Source organism: Mobula hypostoma, chromosome 9 (genome assembly GCF_963921235.1).
Source record: "Mobula hypostoma chromosome 9, sMobHyp1.1, whole genome shotgun sequence".
NCBI lineage: Eukaryota > Metazoa > Chordata > Chondrichthyes > Myliobatiformes > Myliobatidae > Mobula > Mobula hypostoma.
Genome location: NC_086105.1, coordinates 44456607 through 44483716, shown reverse-complemented (window position 1 = coordinate 44483716; position 27110 = coordinate 44456607). Strand labels below are relative to the sequence as shown.

The following is a 27110-nucleotide window of genomic DNA, read 5'->3' as shown; positions in this document are numbered from 1 at the left end:
GATCAGTGAATTGAATTTTCTCATGCACTCCAGGCATGAGTAAAAAGCACAAAAGGATTATGTGGAATAATTCTGTAAATCATGTGTTGCAGATAAACATAAGCATTTCCTCTATTAATACTGGACTGTGGGGCTCTATTTATATGCTTTAATCCAATTATGCCTATTCATTAGAAGTAACCAATATAAAGCTACTTATATTAAAGGAAAAATGGCTGTTTATTCATTTACTTTTCCAATATAATTGAAATCATTTATTACAATCTTTCTGCAAATGAAATAGAGTAGTTTTGCTGGACTGCTTTATAGAAAAAGTTTTCAAAAGTAGTGTGATAATGCTTTGTCTTTTTATTCACATCGGAAGAAGCTCCTGATTGGATGTATTTTGGTATAAAGGATCAACTCCCAGGTTTTCTCATTAAAGGAAATCTCTTGCTGTGTTTAACCTGAGGAATGAGGCTTTTGCTGCTGCTTCTTCTGTAGATCCAACTGAATCTCTTCAGGGAACAGTTCCATGTGCTTCTTAACACAGGGGATACAGAAGCGCTTTGTGTAGAAGAGGCTACATTCCTAAAAAGATTATTAAAGGGGAGAAAATCAGTAACTGGCAAAAATGCTTTGCTGAAGTGCAAATATGATTTTGTACCCCTCCCAGCAACACACAGCTCCTATCCCCAGTTTTCTATCTTACCAATACACGCATATCTAAGTCTAATGACTCCATCCATTCAAGATATTCACCTTTTCTAAGATTTTAATGCAAATGTCTTTAGTGCTATGACAAATGCATTGTTCAAACTGTGATTTTCATTTTGCAAAGCATCATACAAAACTTGTCAAAAATATGATTTTGAGGAATTAGGGCTTTTTGAATGGATGTCATGGTGCACTAGTCAAATAGCTGGTTTCATGGACAGAAAGCAAAGGTCAAATTCAATGAAGACTCTGATAAAGCCATCTGAAGTCAAGTTAAATCAAGTTTATTGTCATTTAACTATATACATGTATACTGTCAAATGAGATGAAGTTTTTCCAAGCCAGGGTGTAAAGCACAGTAGCACACATAACACAAAATAACTTAGGTAAGTAAGGATAAAATCTACAGATGAATTATGCATAAATAAACAAAGTGCATATTAAATATTATCAGGTACGGAACTGATTAACCAGTAACACTTCAAATGCCATGTGGCAGGGAGATCAGAAGCCTAATAGTCTGTGGAAGAAACCGTTTCCCATCCTGACCATTCTTGTTTTTCTGCATCGGAGTCTCCTGCCTGATGGTAGAAAGTCAAAAAGGATGCTGGATGGAATGGGTGGGAAGAGGGGGAAAGCAGCCAAATAAAGTTAGCATAAGGTCAATGAACAGCACAGATGAAGTTAAGCCTGTGTACAATCTAATACTCTAAAGTATAGAAAAGGTTAAATAGATAAGGAAGGAAAACAGAATACCAATCGACCCTCAAGAAGACCTTACCAGTTGCAAGGGCAGCAAATGCCTATTAGAATAACACAAAGCAAGGTCAATTTATGAGATTCAAAAGAAAAAGAGACTTTCATGCAAGTTTATTTAAATGACCAAGACAGGTTCTGCAAAAGAGGGCAAAGAGAAATAGTGAAAAGGGAAGACTTAAAACTGAAGTTGCTAGTTAAATATACCAACAAGAGGGAGATGTAAGAGTCACAATGCACTTTCAAAAATATATTCTGTTCAGTATGAACCAAGTGGTTATGCAACCACTGCTGAGGAAGAAATTGTGATACACTTACTTGTCCAACACATACAATGCTGTTGCAAAGACTACAGTGAGATCCAATAATAAGAAATCTGTCCTTTTGAGATGTGAATGGATCATTCATGGTGTAGCACTCCTCTAGCAGTCTATGCAATCAAAAAAAATATTATTTGTACAAAATGTCGAATGGCTGAGTAAATTTTTTGTTCCAATTCAGCAGAAATCATACTATTTTTGTTATCAATGTTAATTTTCAATGTTGGTTCAGCTTGTAGCATCAAGCTTATGCTACTTGGTCCATTATTTTTAACCTTTGTCTTTATATCTAACTCGTCATCTAGCATTACCCTGCACAAAAATAACACCAAAATACCAATAAAGACAATAAAAATATTTATCAACTACGGAGTGAGATTCATCATGTTGAACAATGTCATTCATGACTAAATGCTTCTTCACGAAACAAATTTATAGTTTATTGAGAAGTTTCAAAATAATTTCTGCTCAGATTTGAAGACAGGCCAAGTTGTTACAAGACATGTGAGGCAGCAACACATATGGACTTGTGTGGATCTCATGCGACATTTTCCACTCTCTTTAGTTCTGTATGGAATAGTAGAAACTCGTGGAATGCAATGGATTCCTGTTTCAGAAGACCAAGGAATAAAAAAAATGATGTAACAATCAGGTATCCAGAGTACGAATCTTAATTGGCAGTCAGAAATCCAAATATAACAGGGTCTAGCACAGCACAACATTTTCAATTGCTCCATGTTTTGAAATTTTTATTTTAAGTAAATGCCCACAGAAGATTATTTGCGAATGCTCTGCATTGTTTCTGAATGTTGTGTGCATATGATGCCTATTTTCACTGAGGTCACTGGTCACAACGAGAAGCTTGAGACTTGCTCCAGTTTTATCTAAAAGTTCTGTCATCACCTGGGGCTCTATCTACGGTTCTAAGGCATTAATTTTCTTTGATCAATGTTCCTTTTTCATTTCTGTATTCATAATGATCCCTGACTTTTTTCCCGCACCTCTATTCCCTGCTGTCTTCCAGGCTCCTTGACATTTTCTCATTCAGTGCCATATTTTATCCAGTATGACCACCTTTTATCTGATTCTTTGATCTACCTCATCCTACTGCTTATATTTCTCCTTCCAAGAATAGAGCGATTGTAACTTCTTCCCTGCCACAAATTATTTCAGCAGTTTCCCTCCTTCGATATCCAAACCTATTCCCTCATCTCCAATCCTGCTCTTCTTTTCCCCACCTCCCACCCATCCTCCAACAGGTTCCTTACTCATTCCACTCTTCTCTAGCAGTCTCTGCAATTTCCATTCTCTACAATGGTGAGAAGTTACTGAACAATTGACCTGAGTGTGATAATGTATCCAATATCCCTCTGAGATATACTGATGGTCAGAGGAAGGTTAAGACACATGACTGTAAGTGAATGGGGTAATTGGAGTTCATACAGCATAGTACAGAAATAACGCTCTTTAGCCCATCAAATCCATGTCAATCATCAAGTGCCCGTTTAATCTGTTCTATTCTCCTCACATTGTCATCACCCCCTCCTGAACTTTACCACTAATATAGTAACTAAGGACAATTTACAATGCCCAATTAACCTGCCAACAATTTAGAGGTGTGGAAGGAAGCCAAAAGCACCTGGAGAAAACCCATACGGCCATAGGGAGAACATACACCGTCTACACAGACAGCAGCACAGGTCAGGATTGTAAGGCAACAGCTCTACTAGCTGTCACCACGGTTTCACTCCAGACTTAGTGCAACTGAACACTGACATTCTTCACAGACAATCTAGGTGGGAAGTAGTTGTTTAGTCTTGCTTTCACCCATTTCCAATTACTCTGCTGCATGCCACATAGCTGTCCTTTCGATGGTTATGAAATCTGCTCTGCTGGAAAACTGCAATGCTCTTCTCGAGTATACAGAAGGCAGAGACATCATTTCAGGGAGCTCAAGTCAGCTGGTATAGCAAACTGCTGTAAAATGAAGGCACCATCTGTAATACCAGGTACAGGTGGTTTTGTGATCCCCACAGTAGTCAGAATTGTATTTATAATGCAACCTTCTATAAGGCAAGGTTCCTTAGGAATACAACTCCGCCTTTTTAGCAGATCAACTTGTTGAAATGACTGAAATGAAAAAGCATCAATGGCTACATGCATGTAAATAGTGAGGATCAGAAATCTCTTTCGGTTAAGTGTGGAGTCAATCTACAATTTTCACAAATGCATTATGTGTCCAGTCAATTTTACCATGAAACACTCCGACTGACTTCACCTACAGCGTGAAAGCCATTTTCATACCTAGATAGAACCACAGAACCATAGAAACTACAGCACAGAAACAGGCCCTTTGGCCCTTCTTGGCTGTGCCGAACCATTTTCTGCCTAGTCCCACTGACCTGCACACGGACCATATCCCTCCATACACCTCCCATCCATGTATCTGTCCAATTTATTCTTAAATGTTAAAAAAGAACCCGCATTTACCACCTCGTCTGGCAGCTCATTCCATACTCCCACCACTCTCTGTGTGAAGAAGCCCCCCCTAATGTTCCCTTTAAACTTTCCCCCCCCTCACCCTTAACCCATGTCCTCTGGTTTTTTTCTCCCCTTGCCTCAGTGGAAAAAGCCTGCTTGCATTCACTCTATCTATACCCATCATAATTTTATATACCTCTATCAAATCTCCCCTCATTCTTCTACACTTCAGGGAATAAAGTCCTAACCTATTCAACCTTTCTCTGTAACTGAGTTTCTCAAGTCCCGGCAACATCCTTGTAAACCTTCTCTGCACTCTTTCAACCTTATTTATATCCTTCCTGTAATTTGGTGACCAAAACTGAACACGATACTCCAGATTCGGCCTCACCAATGCCTTATACAACCTCATCATAACATTCCAGCTCTTATACTCAATACTTTGATTAATAAAGCCCAATGTACCAAAAGCTCTCTTTACCACCCTATCTACCTGTGACGCCACTTTTAGGGAATTTTGTATCTGTATTCCCAGAGCCCTCTGTTCCACTGCACTCCTCAGTGCCTTACCATTAACCCTGTATGTTCTACGCTGGTTTGTCCTTCCAACGTGCAATACCTCATACTTGTCTGTATTAAACTCCATCTGCCATTTTTCAGCCCATTTTTCCAGATGGTCCAAGTCTCTCTGCAGGCTCTGAAAACCTTCCTCACTGTCTACTACACCTCCAATCTTTGTATCATCAGCAAACTTGCTGATCCAATTTACCACATTATCATCCAGATCATTGATATAGATGACAAATAACAATGGACCCAGCACTGATCCCTGTGGCACACCACTAGTCACAGGCCTCCACTCAGAGAAGCAATCCTCTACCACCACTCTCTGGCTTCTTCCATCGAGCCAATGTCTAATCCAATTTACCACCTCTCCATGTATACCTAGCGACTGAATTTTCCTAACTAACCTCCCATGCGGGACCTTGTCAAAGGCCTTACTGAAGTCCATGTAGACAATATCCACTGCCTTCCCTTCATCCACTTTCCTGGTAACCTCCTCGAAAAACTCCAACAGATTGGTCAAACATGACCTACCACACACAAAGCCATGTTGACTCTCCCTAATAAGCCCCTGTCTATCCAAATGCTTGTAGATTCTGTCTCTTAGTACTCCCTCCAATAACTTACCTACTACTGACGTTAAACTCACCAGCCTATAATTTCCCGGATTACTTTTCGATCCTTTTTTAAACATCCTTTTTAGATGGCACCTAAATAATGAATGCACCCAATCCAATTCTGTATATGTGATGCTTAAAGAGTAACTATATGCTTTTCATATATGTTAGGAAATTATACAGGCTTTAGTTCAAACTGGGCTCTAGAAGGGCTGTTTCCATGCTATAAGACTCTATGACTAAATGTCAAAAGTCACTCACACAATAGAACGTGCATTTGGTGGCTTTTGTCCATGGTAGTTAAACGGTGCTCTGAGTCCACATAAACTACATTCAAATACTCCCGGCTCTGGCTCTTCAACGCATTTCATCTGAAACAAAGGTATCAAGAATCATTTCATTTCATTAAGAATCATTTCACTTAAGATAACTGACTTCTATTTACATACACATTAAGTATAAAGGTTTAATATCTTAAACGCCTAGAAATGAGTAGTAACATCTTAGAATTTAACTTCAATTTTAATTACTGTAATTGACTAACATGAGTAAATTTAAGTTATTTCACCTGCAGTCATAACAAAATGTTTGTGCTGCTATCTGACCTTTGCTGAACTATTTAACACTTGGTGTACCATTCCAATCTATGATTAAAGAAAACAGATTATGGGTCTAAGTTTTCAATTGATCTTTTGGAAACATATTTCTGTGGAAGTGAAGGAATGGGGTAGGAATGTGAAAAGGATTTGGTGTTTTCCCAGCATATATGACGAATAAACTCTTCTCAGGCTTCAAGCCAGGAAGAGGTATTGATTACAACAGAAATTTCAATGACAAACTGCCACCCTCTTCAGGGATGATGCCAGGGCAAGTCTAGTCCAGTGGTATTTATACCTCCTGATTGGTTAGTCCTTATCCAATCAGGTTTCCGCCCTCCCACCTCGTTTACAACAGAATTCCTGTTTTTACTTAGAGTGAGACTTTGGTCTTTGTTTTCCTCTAGTTTTATCTCAATGGCTTCCTTTAACAGGTGATCCCAAAAGCCATCCCAAAGTCCATGAGACCACACTACGAAGGTGTCATCGACACATTTGAAGCAACATTTGGGGTGTAAGGGCGATGAACTCAGAGCCCTCTCCTCAAAGTCCTCCATGGAGAAATCAGCAATAGCTGGCGACAAGGGGAATCCCGTGGCCACTCTGCCTATTTGTTCATTGTAGTTCCCCTTATAGAGGAAGTATGTTAACGCAAGGGTCTGTTCAAAAAGGTCAATGGTATCCTTATCAAACCTTTACCACAGGAGAACCAATCTGGGAACTCTCATGAACACGGACACCATGATGAAACTGGCCATTATGTATTCTGCTTTCAGCTGGATGTTGATTATTGTTTCACTGAAGTCATTTGAATTTGTGATGTAATTCTCACAGCCCTCAGCAAAGGAAGACAGCATGGTCGTTAAATGCTCAGCGAGATAATAAGTCAGACTGATGTTAGGCCTCAGGAGCAGCCCCGCTTGTGTACCTTAGGGAGCCCATAAAGTCTTGGTAGTACTGGCACCTGAGGCAGAAGTGTCCTGCATGTGTCTGCTGGCAGTCCGGATTTCTTCAGTAAAGCAGAGGTCATCCTGACAAGCGAATCCGTGGAATCCTGTTGTAGAACTCTCTAGAGGGGTCATCCAGAATCTGTTGGACTCTCCTGTGATTTTCCTTGGAGGACAGCAGGGCCAGTGCATTTCCTTTGTCCACTGGTAAAATCATGATGGCTGGGTTTCACCATAATGCCTGGAGGGCCATGCACTGTCCTTTTGTAATGTTCGGTTTTGACAAAATGACTCGATAAACAAAGCAAAAATTTGGAATGGAAATACCAAGCTGAATTTTTTGAGAGATTGGCTCTGAGCAGGTCCCACACCATGATTAATACAATGTGTTTCAAGGATTAGATCAATATCTTAATGTTGTATTTTATCCACGACATGGATGTTTGGTCCAACAAGAAACATCATTACAACAAAACCTTTTGATACCAGAGAGACATAGGCCACGGAATGAAACGAAGATTGTAAGTATGGGAATAAACTACCAGAGACTACGAGACAGGTATATGGAGGAACTTAAGGTGGGGGGTTATATGGGAGGCAGGGCCTGTACTGTGCTGTACTATTCTATGTTCTATGTTTTAAACTGAGATTAGAGGCAAGCATTTAAATAGTAATTGGTTTAATCTATTTTAAGTAGTTCATTTATAATTCATTTTGAGTGCAGATGCTACATTTGATGTGTCAAAGTTGTAATTTGCTAATGATAAAGACAGGTCCTCTCCAAATTTCAAAAAGGTTCTATTTCTGTGAATTGCTAGCCATCTGAACAGCTCACAGGTCGGCGATGAGACCAGGTCCTGAGTTCCCAATTCCTGCATGAACTGAACATAAGCCAAGCATTTGTAAGCTGTGGAGGACATGTCCTGACAATATTCAAGGTGATTCATTTGAAGACTTGTAGCAAGATCTCTAATAGTAAAGGATTTCAGAAATGTACAATTGGGAGAATAGGCTACAATTCCATTGGCACTGTAACAAAGATCAGTAAAATTCAAAGTAGGTGGTTATCTCATACCTGTATATAGTACATAGATCAACTTTATTAACCGCATTTCCATTTTATTTTCAAGATGGTATGTGTTTCATCTTGAAAATATCTTTATATTTGTGCAGTAATATAAATCAGGAATAGCTGAGGGCCAGCCCATCAGACAAATTAATAACACTGCAAGGGGAAAATAGCTTGTTTATTTTTATCGTCTTTTTTTTCCCTTCAGCCAATCTTCCTTCCATGCAAATTCCATGCAACAGTGCTTGCCCTTATTTTATGTTACAACATTTTTATGATGCTTTACCAAAAGCCTTTGGAAAATTTAGACAGATGACTTCCAGTGGTTTTCTGTCAACTCTGCAAGTTACACTCTGAAAAAGATTTTATTAAATTTTTCTAAACATTTTTAAACACCATGGCTGTCAAATCATACTCAAACGATGTGTCATGCCCTTAATGATGGATTCCAGCTTTGAACCATTATATTAATAGACCATTGTTCCATATTTTTTTCTTTCCCTCCTTTATTAAATAAGGCTGTCTATTTGAAAGATTTTTTTGCTCTTCTGAATTTGGAAGGCGTATATTAAAACTATTTGCTCACCAACATGGGAGGAAAATAGATCCATAGTACAAACATAAGGAACCACAGGAATAGATCAATTGTTCCCTCAGGCCTACTCTATCATTCGCTTAGATTGTAGCTGACTTTTACCTCAGCACTACTTTCCTGCATTAAATCCAAATACTTTGATCTCAATATCTAAAAATCTGTTAATCTCTGCCTTGATCAGACTCAGTGACTGAACCCTCATAACCTTCTAAGTTGGAAAATTCTGAAAATTTGCACTACTTGACTAAAGAAATTTTCTTTTAAACTCAGTCCATACGACGACTCCTTGTTGTAGACTCAATATCATGGGAACATCTTCCCTGCATTCACTCTGTCATAATCTGGAAATAGTAATCTCTGAGCCAAAATAATCTCTTTCTTCTCACGGGATTCCTGACACATCCCAAAAAAGTAGACAAATCAAGAAAATATACAGTAGGGATGAGATGCAAGTTTAGATTATAAGCAACTTTTTTATCTGGTTCAAATTAGACTTTAGGTTTTAATAATTCTACTTCTTGTTCCACCCTACTTGGATGCACTTGAAAAACTAGAATGGCTGAATGAGAAATAGTTTAAAGATTATAACAGGATAGAATTATTGAAAAAGATTATAACAGGATAGAATTATTGAAATGTATTTCTGCTTGCAGTCAAGACCAGAACTAGGAGGAAATTAAAAGTTGGTTAGAATGTGAAACTTTCCACAAATAGTAATAAAGGTTAAGAGCATAAAGTACAGTGGCATGCAAAAGTTTGAGCACCCTGGTCAAAATTTCTGTTACTGTGAATAGTTAAGTGAGTACAAGAACAACTGATCTCCAAAAGTCATAAAGTTAAAGATGAAACATTCTTTTTAACATTTTAAGCAAGATTAGTGTATTATTTTTGTTTTGTACAATTTTAGAGTGAAAAAAAGGAAAGGAGCATCAAGCAAAAGTTTGGGCACCCCAAGAGATTTGAGCTCTCAGATAACTTTTACCAAGGTCTCAGACCTTAATTAGCTTGTTAGGGCTATGGCTTGTTCACAATCATCGTTAGGAAAGGCCAGATGATGCAAATTTCAAAGTTTTATAAATACCCTGACACCTCAAACCTTGTCCCAACAATTAGCAGCCATGGGCTCCTCTAAGCAGCTGCCTAGCACTCTGAAAATTAAAACAAATGATGCCCACAAAGCAGGAGAAGGCTATAAGAAGATAGCAAAGCGTTTTCAGGTAGCCGTTTCCTCAGTTCTTAACGTAATTAAGGAATGGCAGTTAACAGGAACGGTGGAGGTCAAGTTGAGGTCTGGAAGACCAAGAAAACTTTCTGAGAGAACTGCTCGTAGGATTGCTAGTAAGGCAAATCAAAACCCCCGTTTGACTGCAAAAGACCTTCAGGAAGATTTAGCAGACTCTGGAGTGGTGATGCACTGTTCTACTATGCAGCGGCATCTGCACAAATATGACCTTCATGGAAGAATCATCAGAAGAAAACCTTTCCTGCATCCTCACCACAAAATTCAGCGTCAGAAGTTTGCAAAGGAACATCTAAACAAGCCTGATGCATTTTAGAAACAAGTCCTGTGGACTGATGGAAGTTAAAATAGAACTTTTTGGCCACAATGAGCAAAGGTATGTTTGGAGAAAAAAAGAGTGCAAAACTTCATGAAAAGAACTCCTTTCCAACTGTTAAGCACAAGGGTGGATCGATCATGCTTTGGGTTTGTGTTGCAGCCAGTGGCACAGGGAACATTTCACTGGTAGAGGAAAGAATGAATGCAATTAAATACCAGCAAATTCTGGAAGCAAACATCACACTGTCTGTAAAAAAGCTGAAGGTGAAAAGAAGATGGCTTCTACAACAGGATAATGATCCTAAACACACCTCAAAATCCACAAAGGACTACCTCAAGAGGCACAAGCTGAAGGTTTTGCCATGGCCCTCACAGTCCCCCGACCTAAACGTTATCGAAAATCTGTGGATAGACCTCAAAAGAGCAGTGCATGCAAGACGGCCCAAGAATCTCACAGAACTAGAAGCCTTTTGCAAGGAAGAATGGGTGAAAATCCCCCAAACAAGAATTGAAAGACTTTTAGCTGGCTACAGAAAGCGTTTACAAGCTGTGATACTTGCCAAAGGGGGTGTTACTAAGTACTGACCATGCAGGGTGCCCAAACTTTTGCTTCGGGTTCTTTTCCTTTCTTGTTATTTAGAAACTGGAAAAGATGGAAATAAAAAAGTAATCCTGCTTAAAATATTAAAGAAATGTGTCATCTTTAAATATATGCGGGATGGTTTTCTGAACCAACATGTCGAGGAACCAACTAGAAAGCAGGCCATTCTGGACTGGGTATTGAGCAATCTTGTCGTGTGAGGCCCCTTGGGTAAGAGTGACCATAATACAGTGGAATTCTTCATTAAGATGGAGTGACATAGTTAATTCAGAAACAAAGGTTCTGAACTTAAAGAAGGGTAACTTTGAAGGTATGGGACGTGAATTAGCTAAGATAGACTGGCAAATGATACTTAAAGGGTTGACGGTGGATATGCAATGGCAAGCATTTAAAGATCACATGGATAAACTACAACAATTGCTCATCCCAGTTTGGCAAAAGAATAAACCAGGGAATGTAGTGCACCCGTGGCTGACAAGGGAAATTAGGGATAGTATCAATTCCAAAGACGAAACATACATATTAGCCAGAAAAAGTGGCACACCTGAGGACTGGGAGAAATTCAGAGTCCAGCAGAGGCTTAATTAGGAAAGGGAAAAAAGATTATGAGAGAAAGCTGGCAGGGAACATAAAAACTGACTGCAAAAGCTTTTATAGATATGTGAAAAGAAAAAAGATTGGTTAAGACAAATGTAGGTCCCTTACAGTCAGAAACAGGTGAATTGATCATGGGGAACAAGGACATGGCAGACCAATTGAATAACTACTTTGGTTCTGTCTTCACTAAAGTGGACATGAATAATCTTCCAGAAATAGTAGGGGACCGAGGGTCGAGTGAGATGGAGGAACTGAGGGAAACACATGTTAGTAGGCAAGTGGTGTTAGGTAAATTGAAGGGATTAAAGGCAGATAAATCCCCAGGGCCAGATGGTCTGCATCCCAGAGTGCTTAAGGAATTAGCCCAAGAAATAGTGGATGCATTAGTGATAATTTTTCAAAACTCTTTAGATTCTGGATTAGTTCCTCAGGATTGGAGGGTGGCTAATGTAACCCCACTTTTCAAAAAAGGAGCGAGAGAGAAACTGGGGAATTATAGACTGGTTAGCCTGACATTGGTGGTGGGGAAAATGCCAGAGTCAGTTATCAAAGATGTGATAACAGCACATCTGGAAAGCGGTGAAATCATTGGACAAAGTCAGCATGGATTTGTGAAAGGAAAATCATGTCTGATGAATCTTAATTTTTTGAGGATGTAACTAGTAGAGTGGATGGGGAGAACCAGTGGATGCGGTATATTTGGATTTTCAAAAGGCTTTTGACAAGGTCCCACACAGGATATTAGTGTGCAAACTTAAAGAACACAGTATTGGGGGTATGGTATTGATGTGGATAATTGGTTGGCAGACAGGAATCAAAGGGTGGGAATAAATGGGACCTTTTCAGAATGGCAGGCAGTGACTAGTGGGTACCGCACGGCTCAGTGCTGGGACCCCAGTTGTTTACAATATATATTAAAAGATTTAGAGGAGGGAATTAAATACAGCATCTCCAAGTTTGCGGATGACACAAAGAAATCCTCTTCCTCAGCACCCTTACCAATTTGGTTCACCCAATCTATATGTAGATTGAAGTCACCCATTATAACTGCTGTTCCTTTATTGCATGCATTTCTAATTTCCTGTTTAATGCCATCTCCAACCTCACTACTACTGTTAGGTGGCCTGTACACAACTCCCACCAGCGTTTTCTGCCCCTTAGTGTTATGCAGCTCTACCCATATCGATTCCTCATCCTCCCAGCTAATGTCCTTCCTTTCTATTGCGTTAATCTCCTCTCTAACCAGCAATGGTACCCCACCTCCTTTTCTTTCATGTCTATCCCTCCTGAATATTGAATATCCATGAATGTTGAGCTCCCATCCTTGGTCATCCTGGAGCCACGTCTCTGTGATCCCAACTATATCATATTCATTAATAACTATCTGCACTTTCAATTCATCCACCTTGTTACGAATGCTCCTTGCATTGACACACAAAGCCTTCAGGCTTGTTTTTACAACACTCCTAGCCCTTTTACAATTATGTTGAAAAGTGGCCCTTTTTGACTTTTGCCCTGGATTTGCCTGCCTGCCACTTTTACTTTTCACCTTACTACTTCTTGCTTCTACCCTCATTTTGCACCCTTCTGTCTCTCTGCACTTGTTCCCATCCCCCTGCCACATTAGTTTAAATCCTCCTGAACAACAGTAGCAAACGCTCCCCCTTGGACATTGGTTCCAGTCCAGCCCAGGTGCAGACTGTCCTGTTTGTACCGGTCCTACCGCCTCCAGAACTGGTTCCACTGCCCCAGAAATTTGAATCCGTCCCCTTTGCACCATTTTTCAAGCCACATATTCATCTGATATATCCTCCTATTTCTACTCTGACTAGCACGTGGCACTGGTAGTAATCCAGAGATTATTACCTTTGTGGTCCTACTTTTTAGTTTATCTCCTAACCCCCTAAATCCACCTTGTAGGACCTCATCCGTTTTTTACCTATATCGTTGGTACCTATGTGCACCACGACCTCTGGCTGTTCACCCTCCCACTCCAGAATGTCCTGCAGCCACTCAGAGACATCTTTGACCCTTGCACCAGGGAGGCAACGTACCCTCCTGCAGTCTTGTTTGCAGCCGCAGAAATGCCTATCTATCCCCCTTACAATTGAATCCCCTATCACTATAGCTCTCCCACTCCTTTTCCTTCCCTCCCGTGCCGCAGAGCCACCCATGGTGCCATGAACTCGGCTGCTGCTGCCTTCCCCGATGAGACATCTCCCCCAACAGTATCCAAAACAGTATATCTGTTTAGGAGAGAGATGACCTCAGAGGACTCCTGCACTACCTGCCTGCTGCTACGCTGTCTAGTTGCCACCCATTCCCTTTCTGCCTGTGTGGCCTTTACCTGAGGTGTGTCCAACTCACTGAACGTGCTATTCACAGATAGGTTAGGTGAGTGGGCAAATTCATGGCAGATGCAATTTAATGTGGATAAATGTGAGGTTATCCACTTTGGTGGCAAGAACAGGAAAACAGATTATTATCTGAATGGTGGCTGATTAGGAAAAGGGGAGGTGCAACGAGACCTGGGTGTCATTGTATATCAGTCATTGATAGTGGGCATGCAGGTACAGCAGGTGGTGAAAAAGGCGAATGGTATGTTAGCATTCATAGCAAGAGGATTCGAGTACAGGAGCAGGGAGGTTCTACTGCAGTTGTACAAGGCCTTGGTGAGACCACACCTGGAGTATTGTGTGCAGTTTTGGTCCCCTAACCTGAGGAAGGACATTCTTGCCATAGAGGGAGTACAAAGAAGGTTCACCAGATTGATTCCTGGGATGGCAGGACTTGCATATGATGAAAGACTGGATCGACTAGGCTTATACTCACTGGAATTTAGAAGATTGAGGGGGGATCTTATTGAAACATATAAAATTCTAAAGGGATTGGACAGGCTAGATGCAGGAAGATTGTTCCCGATGTTGGGGAAGTCCAGAACGAGGGGTCACAGTTTAAGGATAAAGGGGAAGCCTTTTAGGACCAAGATGAGGAACAACATCTTCATACAGAGAGCGGTGAATCTGTGGAATTCTCTGCCACAGGAAACAGTTGAGGCCAGTTCATTGGCTATATTTAAGAGGGAGTTAGATATGGCCCTTGTGGCTAAAGGGATCAGGGGGTATGGAGAGAAAGCAGGTACAGGGTTCTGAGTTGGATGATCAGCCATGATCATACTGAATGGCGGTGCAGGCTCGAATGGCCGAATGGCCCACTCCTGCACCTATTTTCTATGCCTTTTGGAAATCAGGTCATCTTTTACTCACTTAGCTATTCACAGTAACAGAAATTTTGACCAGGGGTGCCCAAACTTTTGCATGCCACAGTATATAAAACAAAAGAAGTTGTTTGAAATACTCTACCGGAGAGGCACAATTTGAGGGGGAAAAAAACAAATGGCAACTCCAGAATAATGACTTTCTGCAGAGTGGAAAAAAATAGATTTAATAGATTTTGAATAAGGAAGAACAAAAGGCCAGGTTTGTAAAGCAGTGAAAGACAAGAGAAATTAAATATCGAAAGATATGATAGTGCAAAGTAGAGTAAATGGCACACTAAAAAGCAAGAGTGCTGCTTAGACGAGGGATACATAGAACTAACTGAATCAATACCAACTAGAAAAATAAGAAATTGTAGGTCTAATTCAGATACAAGTTCAAAAGGCTGCAAGAAGCTTGATCAAAATATTCCTCCAGATTACACTAAAATAACTAAAATAAAAGCACAGGATATTTAAAATGGAGAAGCAAGAATGGGCAGAGGAAAGTAAAATGACAAGCTGAGAAACACTTGTTGGAAAACGCTGGATCATGCCTGTGACTGAATGGAGGTTTTCCACAAAGCAAACAGACAATGCAAGTTTAGACTCACCAATTTACAGGAAACTAAATTGTAATAAGCATAGAGTAAATTAAATGGGTAAGTAATTGTATTTAACCTGGATGAAGTATTTGAGATCCTGAACAGCAGGAAGAAGTAAAAAAGCTCAAGATGCATCTACTGCACTTACACAGAAAATTATATGAGAATGAGATGACTTGCTGGTGATCATTTAAAAGTAGAACAGGTTGTGGAAGAGGATAAGGTTAAAAGTGAACTGGCAGAAAAGACCAACATACATATGTTGAATTAGTGTGTGATGAATTTAAGAATATATTGAGGATGAAATAAGGTGGCTTATGTAGCTCAGAACTTTCACTTCCAAGCTGTATGTACCTCATAAAAATGATAGTGAGGCTAATCAGGATATAGTAGCTAAAAATCAACTTGATGAATGATAACTATCACATTGGTGACTTTGTGATCTTACTTTCGGAGGCCAATGTCAGAACATCCTTCTATAGTGCGAACGCTTGCAAGGAGTCGGGTCCTGACGGTATACCTGGCAGGGTACTGAAAACCTGTGCTGACCAAATGGCTGGAATGTTCAACCTCTCACTGCTATAGTCTGAGATTTGCATCTGTTTCAAAAGGGTTTCAATCATACATGCCCAAGAAGAGCAAGATGAGCTGCCTTAAAGGCTATTACCCAGTAGCACTTACATCATCTGTGATGAAGTGCTATGACAAGTTGGTCATGGCTAGAATTAATTCTTGCCTGAGCAAGGACCTGGACTGACTGCAATTTGCCTACTGCCACAGCAGGTCTATAGCGGATGCAATCTCACTGGTTCTTCACTTGGCTTTGAAGCATCTGGACAACAGCAATATACATGTCAGGCTGTTGTTTATCGATTAAACCTCAGCAATCAACACCATCATGCCCTCTGGACATGATGGTGTCCTGAGCACTGTGAAGCTTCAAAACCTGGGCTTCTATACCTCCCTCCGCAACTGAAATCTTGATTTCTGCATTAAGAGACCACAGTCAATGCAAATTGGAAATAACATCTCCTCCATCACTGAAAATCAACACAGGTGATTGTCAACGACGTATGCTTAGCTCACTGCTCTACTCTTTCCAAGCTCATGACTGTGTGGCTAGGTACAGCTCAACCACCATTCATAAATTTGCTGATTTATATGTTGCCAGAATCTCAGATCATGACAAGATGATGTGCAGGAGTGAAAAAGATTTATCTTATTAGGTGGAGTCACACCACCAACCTTGCACTCAACATCAGCAAGATTAAGGAATTGATGTGAACTTCAGGAATGGGAAGTCAGGAACACACACCAGTTCTCATTGAGGAGTCAGTGATAGAAAGGGTGAGTAGCTTCAGATTTCTGGACATCAGCATCTCAGCAGATCTATCCTGGGCCCAACACATTCATGCAATCAGAAAGACACTCCAGTGCCACTACTTCAGTAGGAGTTTGAGAAGATTTGGTATGTCATCAAAGACTATAGCAAATTTCTACAGATACAAGGTAGAGATTCGTTGCGTCAGCACCTGTATGGAGGGTCCAATGTACAGAATCATAAGAGCTTCACTGTCATAGACTCAGCTAGCCCCACAGGTACAAGCCACTCCACCATCAAGAAGATCTTCAAAAGGTGGTGCTTCAAGAAGATAGAATCCATCATCAAGGACACTCACCATCCAAGACATGCCCTCTTTTCATTACTACCTTCAGGGCACAGGTATACCAGTGTGAAAACCCATACTCAATGACAAAGGAACAGCTTCTTCCCATCCACCATCAGATTTCTGAATGGTCCGTGAACACTACCTGAAATACTTCTTTCACACTACTTATTTAGTCATTGTAACTTTTTGTAATTATGGCTTGCATGGCACTATTGCTACAAAAGAACAAATTTTATGACATACAGTACGTCAATGATAGCCAACCTGATTCTGATTTACTTTGAAGGTGAGAAAAAAGTTATTAGAGACTGTTATGTGCAAGTACTGATAAGAGAGCACTACAGTAATCCCATATTGAGTAACACATTTTAACAGTCATTGGATTCCTTCAGGTGCTGCAACAATTGTGGTAACAAGAACTAAGCTTCAAGATTTCCACTATGCATAATCTGTGAGCTATATAATACATGTAGTCCCAAATTAACACTGACAGGGCCTTGGGTGTAGATGATACGTACTCCACTAAGATCCTAAAACTGGGCAGTGAAGAGCTTCAGACACAAATCTACAACCTCATCGGCCACATTTGGGATAAAGTTCATAAGTCCATGATGAGCAGAGATAGGGTGGATAGTCACAGTCTTTTCCCAGTGTTGGAGAGTCTAAAACTAGAGGATAGGTTTAAAGTATGAGAGGAAAGTATTACAGCGGACCTTTAACACAGGGCATTGTGTGTATATCCATTGCAATAAGCTGCCAGACGAAGTGATAGAAGCGGCATTTAAACAGGCACACGGATAGGAAAAGATTAGAGTGATAGGAGTCAAATAGGACTAGCTAAGTCAGCAACTTGTTAGATATGGTGTATAATTCTACGTCCATGAAAAATTCAAAACCTCCTAAAATAAATACAAAATAACCATAGACTTCTGGAAATCCCAAGCCTACAACCATTAAAAGTGGAAAAGAAGCATTCAAGATGATTTGACAACCTGAAATCCATGCATTAGGAACACACAGAGGCTCAACCAGCTCCATCACTGGCACCAGCCTCCCCACCATCAAGGCCTTCCTCAAAAGGCAGTGCCTCAGGAAAGCAGAATCCATCATTAAGGACTCTCACCATCTGGGACATGCCCCCTTCTCACTACTACAGAAGGAGAAGACCATCTCAGAAATTAACTGCTCAGCCTGGTGTGTGGAAAAGTTTGTGTTTCCCACATTGGTGTCACTAGCCCTTTCAGAACCCAGAAAACCATAGCGGAAGTAAATCACCTTCAATCCCAAGGACTGTCCAAGAGGAAGAAAAACATCTAGTTGGGCAGCATAGATCTGTTCAGGGAGCGTTGCATCTGACTAACGACTGACCAGCAGGTAAATGCCATTGCAAAGGAGGCATGGCAGTGCCTCTATTTTCTATGAAGTTTATGCAGATTCATCATTTCACCTAAAACTTTGGCAAACTTCTATAGATACATAATGAAGAGAATCCTGTCTGCTTGCATCACGGCCTAGTATGGAAACACCAATGCCAAAGAACAGAAAACCCTATAAAAAGTAGTGGATATAGCCCAGTCCATAGCAGGAAAAACCCTCCCCACCACTGAGCACATCTACAAGGAAGCAGCATCCATCAAAGACCTCCACCATCCAAACTCTCTTCGTGCTGCTGCCATTGGGAAGGAGGTACAGGAGACTTGGGACTCAGGTTCAGGAAAAATTATTACCATTCAACCATCAGGCTCCTCAACCAGTGTGAAGAACTTCACTCACCTCAATGCTGAACAGATTCCACAACCTATGGACTCACTTTTAAGGACTCTCCAACATGTTCTCAGCATTATCTATCTATTTTCAATGTTCGTATTCTTTTGTAAATTGGTTGTTTGTCAACCTTTGTTTGTGTCTAGTTTTTCATTGATTCTATTATAGCTCCTTCTTCCACTGTGAATGCCTGCAAGAAAATGAATCATAGTATGTGGTGTCATACACACATTTTGATAATAGATTTACTTTCAATTTTGAACCAGCTGATTGACTCATGCAGAGGTGGTGAATCTTTTTGATTGAATTATCTGCAATTTGGCGATAATCTAAAATTTTTCTTGCAAGCCATGGTAATTTTGAGTAGAGATTATTATTTAATAAATTAGTAAAATAATTATGGACATTTTTTAAAGAAAAAGGATGAATCCTGTTGCTTATTTACATGTATTCATTGTTTTTACTACTAATATAAGAGACAGACTGAAATAAAGGAAGCATTTTAGAAAACGGGTTCAAAAATTAATCTTCCAAACATCTCATGGTTCTTGGTTTGTAAAATATCTTTTGCTGCTTCATTTGCCAATAAAGATAATCATCATGTATCTTTTTATTATGCATGGGGTTTAAAGAATCAAGGAGCGCTCTACATGATGTGTGCAAGTAAAATATTTTTACTTGCCATCTTGGGTGCACAAGGCATAGGTTTGTTACCACAAAATAATCTGCAGATGCTGGGGTCAAAGCAACACTCACAACACGCTGGAGGAACTCAGCAGGTCGGGCAGCATCCGTGGAAAAGATCGCTCGACATTTCGTCGGAACCCTTCGTCAGGTTTGTTACCCCTGGACTAGTGTATGTCATTGCACAATGCAATATTTTTTGTTTGCTTTAATGATTATGAAGCACTGTGCCACCTGCCAGAAGGTTTCATGTTTCCACTGGACAACAATGGGGCAATTTGATGCAGTTTGAAATAATTCAACCAGATAGGATTAAGGAGATAACATTGCAGGGCAATATATTTTATATGGTCTCTGGATTGTAGCATACCTTTTGACTAGGTCCAAATAGCAAGCTGATTTGAAAAGAGGAAGAGGGACAAATTGGAGCCAAAATTATCTCAGGAACAAAAATCAAAGGGAAATAGTTCATTGCCATTTTTCAACATGTTGACTGTTTTCAACGGTGTTTCATAGGGCTCAGTATTTAATCCCTTTCTTGAATAGCATATATTAATAGTTTAAATATAAATGAGAGGCATGATAAAAAGTTTATGGAGAGAAAAAATAGCTATGATTGACAGTGAGAGAGCGAGCTTTGGAATGCAGGAAGGTATTGATGGTCTGTCCAGAGAAGTAGTAGGAGGAATTCAATCTACAGAAGTGTGAAGTTATGCATTGTAGGTGAACAACAAGGCAAAGGAATACTCAATAAATGGAGGTGGGGATTCTGAGCGGTTCGGAGGAATTAGCTTAGAGTGCAAGGCCTGAGGGAGTATGACTCATGATTCAAGTGGTGTAAAAAAAAAAGCACAGGGAATTCTTTGCAACACACAAAGGAGCTGGAGGAAATCAGCAGGTCAGACAGCATCTATGGAGGGAAAGGAATACTCATTGTTTAAGGTGAAGATCCTTTATCAGTCCTACATTAGCAGATAGTAGAACTTCAATCACAATGTGCTCAAAACAGATTCATAGATGTTTGCACAGTAAAGGAGATATGTTCCATACCAATGTTTATTTTGCACATTAGTTACATATAATCTATGTTGATTTATGCATGCCTTCGTCTTGTAATGCAGGGGTCCCCAACCTTTCTCGCACTGCGGACCGGTTTAATATTGACAATATTCTTGCGGACTGGCCGACCGGGTTGGGGGGGGGGGGGGTAGGGTTGCCAACGGACGAGAGTAGCAGTCAAATACGTTGAGTTTACCCCGAGAAAGACTACAATGACCATGAAGCCTTGTGCGGGCACCAGTGCACATGCGTGACCTACCGATTCCCGATTCCACCCCCCACAAATCATTTTCGGTGATTCTGTTCGGGGGGGGGTGTTAATCACGACCGGAATATAGGTGATAAGTGGCAAATACACTCAATTTCGTTTCTAAAAGGGTTTATCTAACGAATTTAATATTAAACACAGCGCATATTTTCCGCGCATGAATATAGTGATGTCAATTATCATGGGAGGACAGGGGAGCTTCAAGTAAGTGTCCAACGAACTTCCACTAGAAGTGGCAGAAGCAGGTTCGATATTATCATTTAAAGAAAAATTGGATAAGTATATGGACAGGAAAGGAATGGAGGGTTATGGGCTGAGTGCAGGTTGGTGGGACTAGGTGAGAGTAGCGTTCGGCACGGACTAGAAGGGCAGAGATGGCCTGTTTCCGTGTTGTAATTGTTATATGGTTATATAAGTAAGTCAATAGCATCATAACATTTTAAGTAACATTTGGATATTAAACACACAGCACATATTTTCTCCGTATGAACATATAAAATCACACCAATATCGCTAAATCAGTGGGAGCCCTGGGCTTGTTTCCCTGCAACAAGACGGTCCTATCGAGGGGTGATGGGAGACAGCGATTCTCGAAGGGGGTTCCTTATGTCCAGTCTATTCCGCGATTTAGTTTTCGTTGCATTCAATGCAGAAAACTCCGCTACGCAGAAAAACGCTGGAAAGGAAAGCAACGTTTTCAGTGCTTTTGTGGCTATCTCAGGATATTTAGCCTTGACTTTGATGCAGAATGCCGGCAGAGATGTTATGTCAAACATACTTCTCAGCCCGCCGTCATTTGCAAGCTCGAGGAGTTGATCTTCTTCCCGCGCTGACATGGATAACGCGTGCGTAATGACCTCATGTGCGTTCAAGCTCAATAGTGCATGACAGGGAATGAGGAAAGGTGCAGCTGAGTCATATCGCCAAATCATATCGTTTCCTTGCGGCCCGGTAGCACATGCTTTGCGGCCCGGCACCGGTCCACGGCCCAGTCATTGGGGACCGCCGTTGTAATGCACTTGTAGCACTTGCATCCACTGTGATGAAGTGCTTCAAGAGGTTAGTAATGAAACGTATTAACTCATGACTGAGGAGTGACTTGGATCCGCTCCAGTTTGCCAACTGTTGTAACAGGTCATCAGCAGGTGCCGGTTCATTGGCTCTCCACCAGCTCTGGAACACTCTAAGTAGGCCTTTCAATATTCAATAGGTTTCAGTGAGATTCCACCCTCCCCCCACCAATTCTTCTAAATTCCAACAAGTAACAGCCCAAAACTATCAATCACTCCTCATACGATGAACCTTTCATTTCCAGAATCATTCTCCTGAACCTCCTCTGAACCCTCTCCAATGTCAGCACATCCTTTCTTAAATAAGGGGCCCAGAACTGCTCACAAAACTCCAAGTGAGGCCTTGCTAGTGCTTAGCCTTACCATTACATCCTTGCTTTTACATTATAGTCCTCTTGAAATGAATACCAACATTGCATTTGCTTTCTACACCTCTATACTCAATTCGCAAATTAACCTTCAGGGAATCTTGCACAAGGACTCCCAAGTCCCATTGCACCTTGGATATTTGAATTTTCTTCCCGTTTAGGAAATAGTCTACGATTTACTCCGTCTACCAAAGTGCATGACCATACACTTCCTGACTCTATATTCCATTTGCCACTTCTTTACCCATTCCCCTAATATGTCTAAGTCTGTGGTTTCCAACCATTTTTATGCTATGGACGCCTACCATTAACTGGGGGGTTTTTACCCCAGATTGGGAACCCCTGGTCTAAGTCCTTCTGCAGCTTCCCTGCTTCCTCAATGCCACCCATCTTCATATTGTCTGCAAACTTCAAAGTCCAAAGTACATTTATTATTGAAGTATGTACAGTATACTTTATACAACCTTAAGATTAGTCTCCTTAGAGAGCCATGAAGAAACCCAATAGAAACAGTTTAAAAACTAGAACCGGCCTGGCCCTCGCCTCCAGTCCCAACACCCTGGCCACAAAATCTCAGCCACAGTGCCATCAATTCCATCAACCAATTCATTAGCATACAACACAAAAAGAAGTGGTCCCAACACTGACCCTTGCGGAATACCACAAAGCACCAGCACCCAATCAGAAAAGGCTCCCTTTACTTCCACTCTTTGCCTCCTCCCAATGCTCTATCCATGCTGATATATTTCCTGTAATACAATGGGCTCTTATATTGTGGTACCTTGGGAAAGGCCTTTTGAAAATCCAAGTACACGGCACCCACTGTTTCTTCTTTGTTATTTCCTCAAAGAATTCCTTCAAGAAACCAAGCTGACTTTGGCCTATTTTATCATGTACCTTCAAGTATCCCGAAACCACATCCTTAACAATTGACTCCAACCTCTTCCAACCACTGAGGTCAGGGTAACTGGCCTATAATTTCCTTTCTTCTGCCTCCCTCCTTTCTTAAGAATGGAATGATATTTGTATTTTCCAATCCTCCAGACCATTCCAGAATCTAGTGATTCTTGAAAGATCATTACTAATGTTTCCACAATCTCTTCAGCTACCTCTTTCAGAACCCTGGGGTGTAGTCCATCTGGTTAAGATGACTTACCAACCTTCAGACCTTTCAGCCTCCCAAGGATCTTCTCCCTAGTAATAGCAACAGCACTCACTTACTGATGCCGAATACAGGGCTACAAAAGGAAACTTTGTCATATGGTGTGAGCAGAATTATCTGCAGCTTAATGTGAAAAAGCCTAAGGAGCTAGTGGTAGACCTGAGGAGAGCTAAGGTACCAGGGACCCCTGTTTCCATCCAGGGGGTCAGTGTGGACATGGTGGAGGATTATAAATACCTGGGGATACGAATTGACAATAGACTGGACTGGTCAAAGAACACTGAGGCTGTCTACAAGAAGGGTCAGAGCCGTCTCTATTTCCTGAGGAGACTGAGGTCCTTTAACATCTGCCGGACGATGCTGAGGATGTTCTACAAGTCTGTGGTGGCCAGTGCAATCATGTTTGCTGTTGTGTGCTGGGGCAGCAGGCTGAGGGTAGCAGACACCAACAGAATCAACAAACTCATTCATAAGGCCAGTGATGTTGTGGGGATGGATTTGGACTCTCTGACGGTGGTGTCGGAAAAGAGGATGCTGTCCAAGTTGCATGCCATCTTGGACAATGTCTCCCATCCACTACATAATGTACTGGTTGGGCACAGGAGTACATTCAGCCAGAGACTCATTCCACTGAGATGCAACACAGAGCGTCATAGGAAGTCATTCCTGCCTGTGGCCATCAAACTTTACAACTCCTCTCTTGGAGGGTCAGACACCCTGAGCCAATAGGCTGGTCCTGGACTTATTTCCTGGCATAATTTACATATTACTATTTAACTATTTATGGTTTATTACTATTTAATTATTTATGGTGCAACTGTAATGGAAACCAAATTACAGGCTGTTGTTCAGAGGCCTGTATATAACTATCAGGATCTTTTTACCCTTGCAGTTTCTTAACTCTACAACTCAAGGATTCTACATCTTCCAGTCTTATGTCACCTCTTTCTAAGGATTTGGTTTGATGTTTTTAACTGACAGAGCCATGCCACACCCTCTGCCTACCTGCCTGTCCTTTCGATACAATTATTCCCGCGTTCGATCCAGTGACGGACCACTCCCGAGCGCGCTCTCCACCCGTGTCCAGCTCGCAACTCAACCTCGTAAAAAAAAACACTGCCACCTCCAGTTTAAATTCCCACGCAGAATATTGTGGTGGATCAAATACCCAAAATACCCCGCAACAAGCAGGGGATAATTTCACTCACCCAACACTGAACTGATTCAACAAACCATTGATTCACTTCTAAATACTCTACAACTCACGTTCTCAATATTTATAGCTTATTATTTCTTTCATTGTTTTTACAGTTTGTCTTTTGCACATTAGTTATTTGTGTGTCTATCATGTGCAGGTTTCGCTGTGTTTCTTTCTATTTACTATGAATGTTTGCAAGAAAAAAAAGGGTAGTATATGGTTAGCTACATGAATCAGAATGTTTTAAAATCACCAGCATATATTGTGAAATGTGTTAACTTAGCAGAAGCAGTATAATGCAATACATAATAAATATAGAAAATAAATCAAATCATATATGTACATTAAATAGTTAAATTAAGAATAGTAGCGCAAAAATAGAAATAAAAAGGTGAGGTAGAGTTTATGGGTTCCAATGTCCATTTAGAAATAGGATGGCAGAAGGGAAGAAGCTGCTCCTGAAACGCTGAGTGTGTGTGTCTTCAAGCTTCTTTTTTTTTAATATAATTTTTACTGAGTTTTCGAAATGATTACATAGAATGATATCTACCCTCTGCCCCCTTAACCCTTTCCCCCCCATATATACACCTACCTGAAAGAAAAAGAGGAAAAAAAGAAAGAAGAACTGCCTGGATATTGGAAAGTTTCCACATCTCCATGGGATTCAAAATAAATTTAGTATATTTATTTATTACTTTCCCCAAGGGACCAACATCTTTATCATCGGAGCAACTAAATATGCCATCCTATCTTTTGTAAATATGGGCGCCAAATATTCAAAAATGTATCATATTTATCTCTTAAATTATAAGTAATTTTTTCCAGTGGAATACAACTAGAAATTTCATTATTCCAACGATCCATACTTAAATATGAATCCGATTTCCAAGTAACTGCTATAGCCTTCTTGTGTAAGTGAAAAGGGGGTTAGACTACAGGATAGGAAGGGTTAAATGGCGTATGTGACCTGGAAAATATAGCAGGGGCGGGAACTAGACAACAGAACCGGGCACGGTTAGGATATTGCAACCGCATGCTCATCTCTTAGAATAGAAGCGCTTACTGACCTGTACCTCTGTACGTGAAGCTATTGTGACCATGATGAAATTGCTAACCACAAAGCCGTCATAAGCGTGGACAGGTGAAACAAGTGCTAACTGAAACTTTTTTTTGGATATAAATGTAATCTTGTACTCGTGCTAGGCAGAGTTGATTGCCAAATGTGTATGGTGGTTGGTTACCTCTCCGCGGATCGAATTAGGTAAAGAATTGATCGAGCAAAAACGTGGCCTCTGAGTGTTTTCTCCGACTGAGTAACGAATCCGTATGGACATTCCTGCCTAATGCCAATGCAATTTTTATAAATTATTTCTGATATTTATTCAGTTTAAGTTTCGGTTTTATCCCTTCAATATCACCTAATAGAAATAATATAGGGTTATGTGGAAGTTGCGTTCCAGTAATTTGTTCCAATAAAACTCTTAAATTTATCCAAAAAGGTTGAATTTTGGAACAAGACCAAATAGAATGTAAGAAAGTACTAATTTCTTGATTACATCAAAAGCATTGATCAGATAAGTTTGAATTTAATGTTTATTTTTTGCGGTGTAATATATAATTGGTGTAAAAAAATTATATTGTACTAATCTAAGTCGAAAGTTTATTGTATTTGTCATACTGTCAAGACACAGTCTTGACCAATTTGTTAAATCAATATTAATATTCAGACAACACACATCAAAGTTGCTGGTGAACGCAGCAGGCCAGGCAGCATCTATAGGAAGAGGCGCAGTCGACGTTTCTGACGAAGGGTCTCGGCCTGAAACGTCGACTGCGCCTCTTCCTATAGATGCTGCCTGGCCTGCTGCGTTCACCAGCAACTTTGATGTGTGTTGCTTGAATTTCCAGCATCTGCAGAATTCCTGTTGTTTGCGTTAATATTCAGATCCGTTTCCCATTTTTGTTTTGACTTGTGGACTTCTGTACCTCCTTCCTGACGGTAACAATGGGAAGAGGGCATACCCTCACTGATGGGGGTCCTTAATAATGCTACCGCCTTTCTGAGGCACGCCTCCTTGAAGATGCCTTGGATGTTACGGAGGCTAGTACCCAAAATGGAGCTGACTAATTTTACAACTTTCTGCAGCTTTGTACTTTGACAACTTTACTTTGAACCTTGAAAGTGAGTTTATGAAATAATATACTGTTGAAGTATCTATTCCTACTTCGCAATCCGTCTGGAAATTCAAATTCCCACCTCCCGGGAGGAGGTTCTGCCGTTAACCCTTCAGTGCCGTTCACTCATCGTAAGCACAAAGGGTGCTGGGCTTTCGACGTGACAGCCTACAGACACAGCCTGACCTTCCCGCATCTGTCGGTACGAAAGAGTTGACCCATTCACTCATTCATCCGCCGGCCGCTCTCCCTCCCTCTCTCCCCCGCAATCGCCATCCTACCTCCAACACGCCACAACCACCACAGGACAGAAGCCGTCGGCGCTGCTTGTCCGCACGTCATCCTACACCCTCGCGAGAGTTGGGGTGCGCGGTGACGCGCCCCTCTCCCGTAACATCACAGCCGTTCCTGGTTGAGCGTGATATCTCGCGGCT

The 27110-nt window shown here is 40.8% G+C and overlaps 1 protein-coding gene across 3 annotated transcripts; it reads right to left on the bottom strand.

The window, feature by feature from the left end:
• Positions 1-194: 194 nt before the first annotated feature.
• Positions 195-27097, bottom strand: cdpf1 (cysteine rich DPF motif domain containing 1). Of its 3 annotated transcripts, XM_063058194.1 has the most exons (5): positions 26958-27094; positions 18702-18882; positions 5696-5805; positions 1771-1882; positions 195-570 (listed from the first exon to the last, which is right to left on the bottom strand). In XM_063058194.1, exons 3-5 carry the CDS (start codon positions 5803-5805, stop codon positions 442-444), a joined length of 351 nt encoding a protein of 116 aa, XP_062914264.1. In that variant the 5' UTR covers positions 18702-18882; positions 26958-27094; the 3' UTR covers positions 195-441. The 3 variants fall into 3 exon arrangements, with proteins under 3 accessions (XP_062914264.1, XP_062914265.1, XP_062914263.1); XM_063058195.1 differs by lacking the exon at positions 18702-18882 and having other exon boundaries at positions 26958-27097; XM_063058193.1 differs by lacking the exons at positions 18702-18882; positions 26958-27094 and adding an exon at positions 10786-10809.
• Between the last annotated feature and the right edge of the window lie 13 nt (positions 27098-27110).

Coding starts and splice junctions, on each gene's coding strand:
- cdpf1 (XM_063058193.1), bottom strand. Junction 1,883..5,695: donor CCAAATGCACGTTCTATTGT/GTGAGTGACTTT, acceptor TTGATTGCATAG/ACTGCTAGAGGAGTGCTACA. Junction 571..1,770: donor GCATTGTATGTGTTGGACAA/GTAAGTGTATCA, acceptor TAATCTTTTTAG/GAATGTAGCCTCTTCTACAC.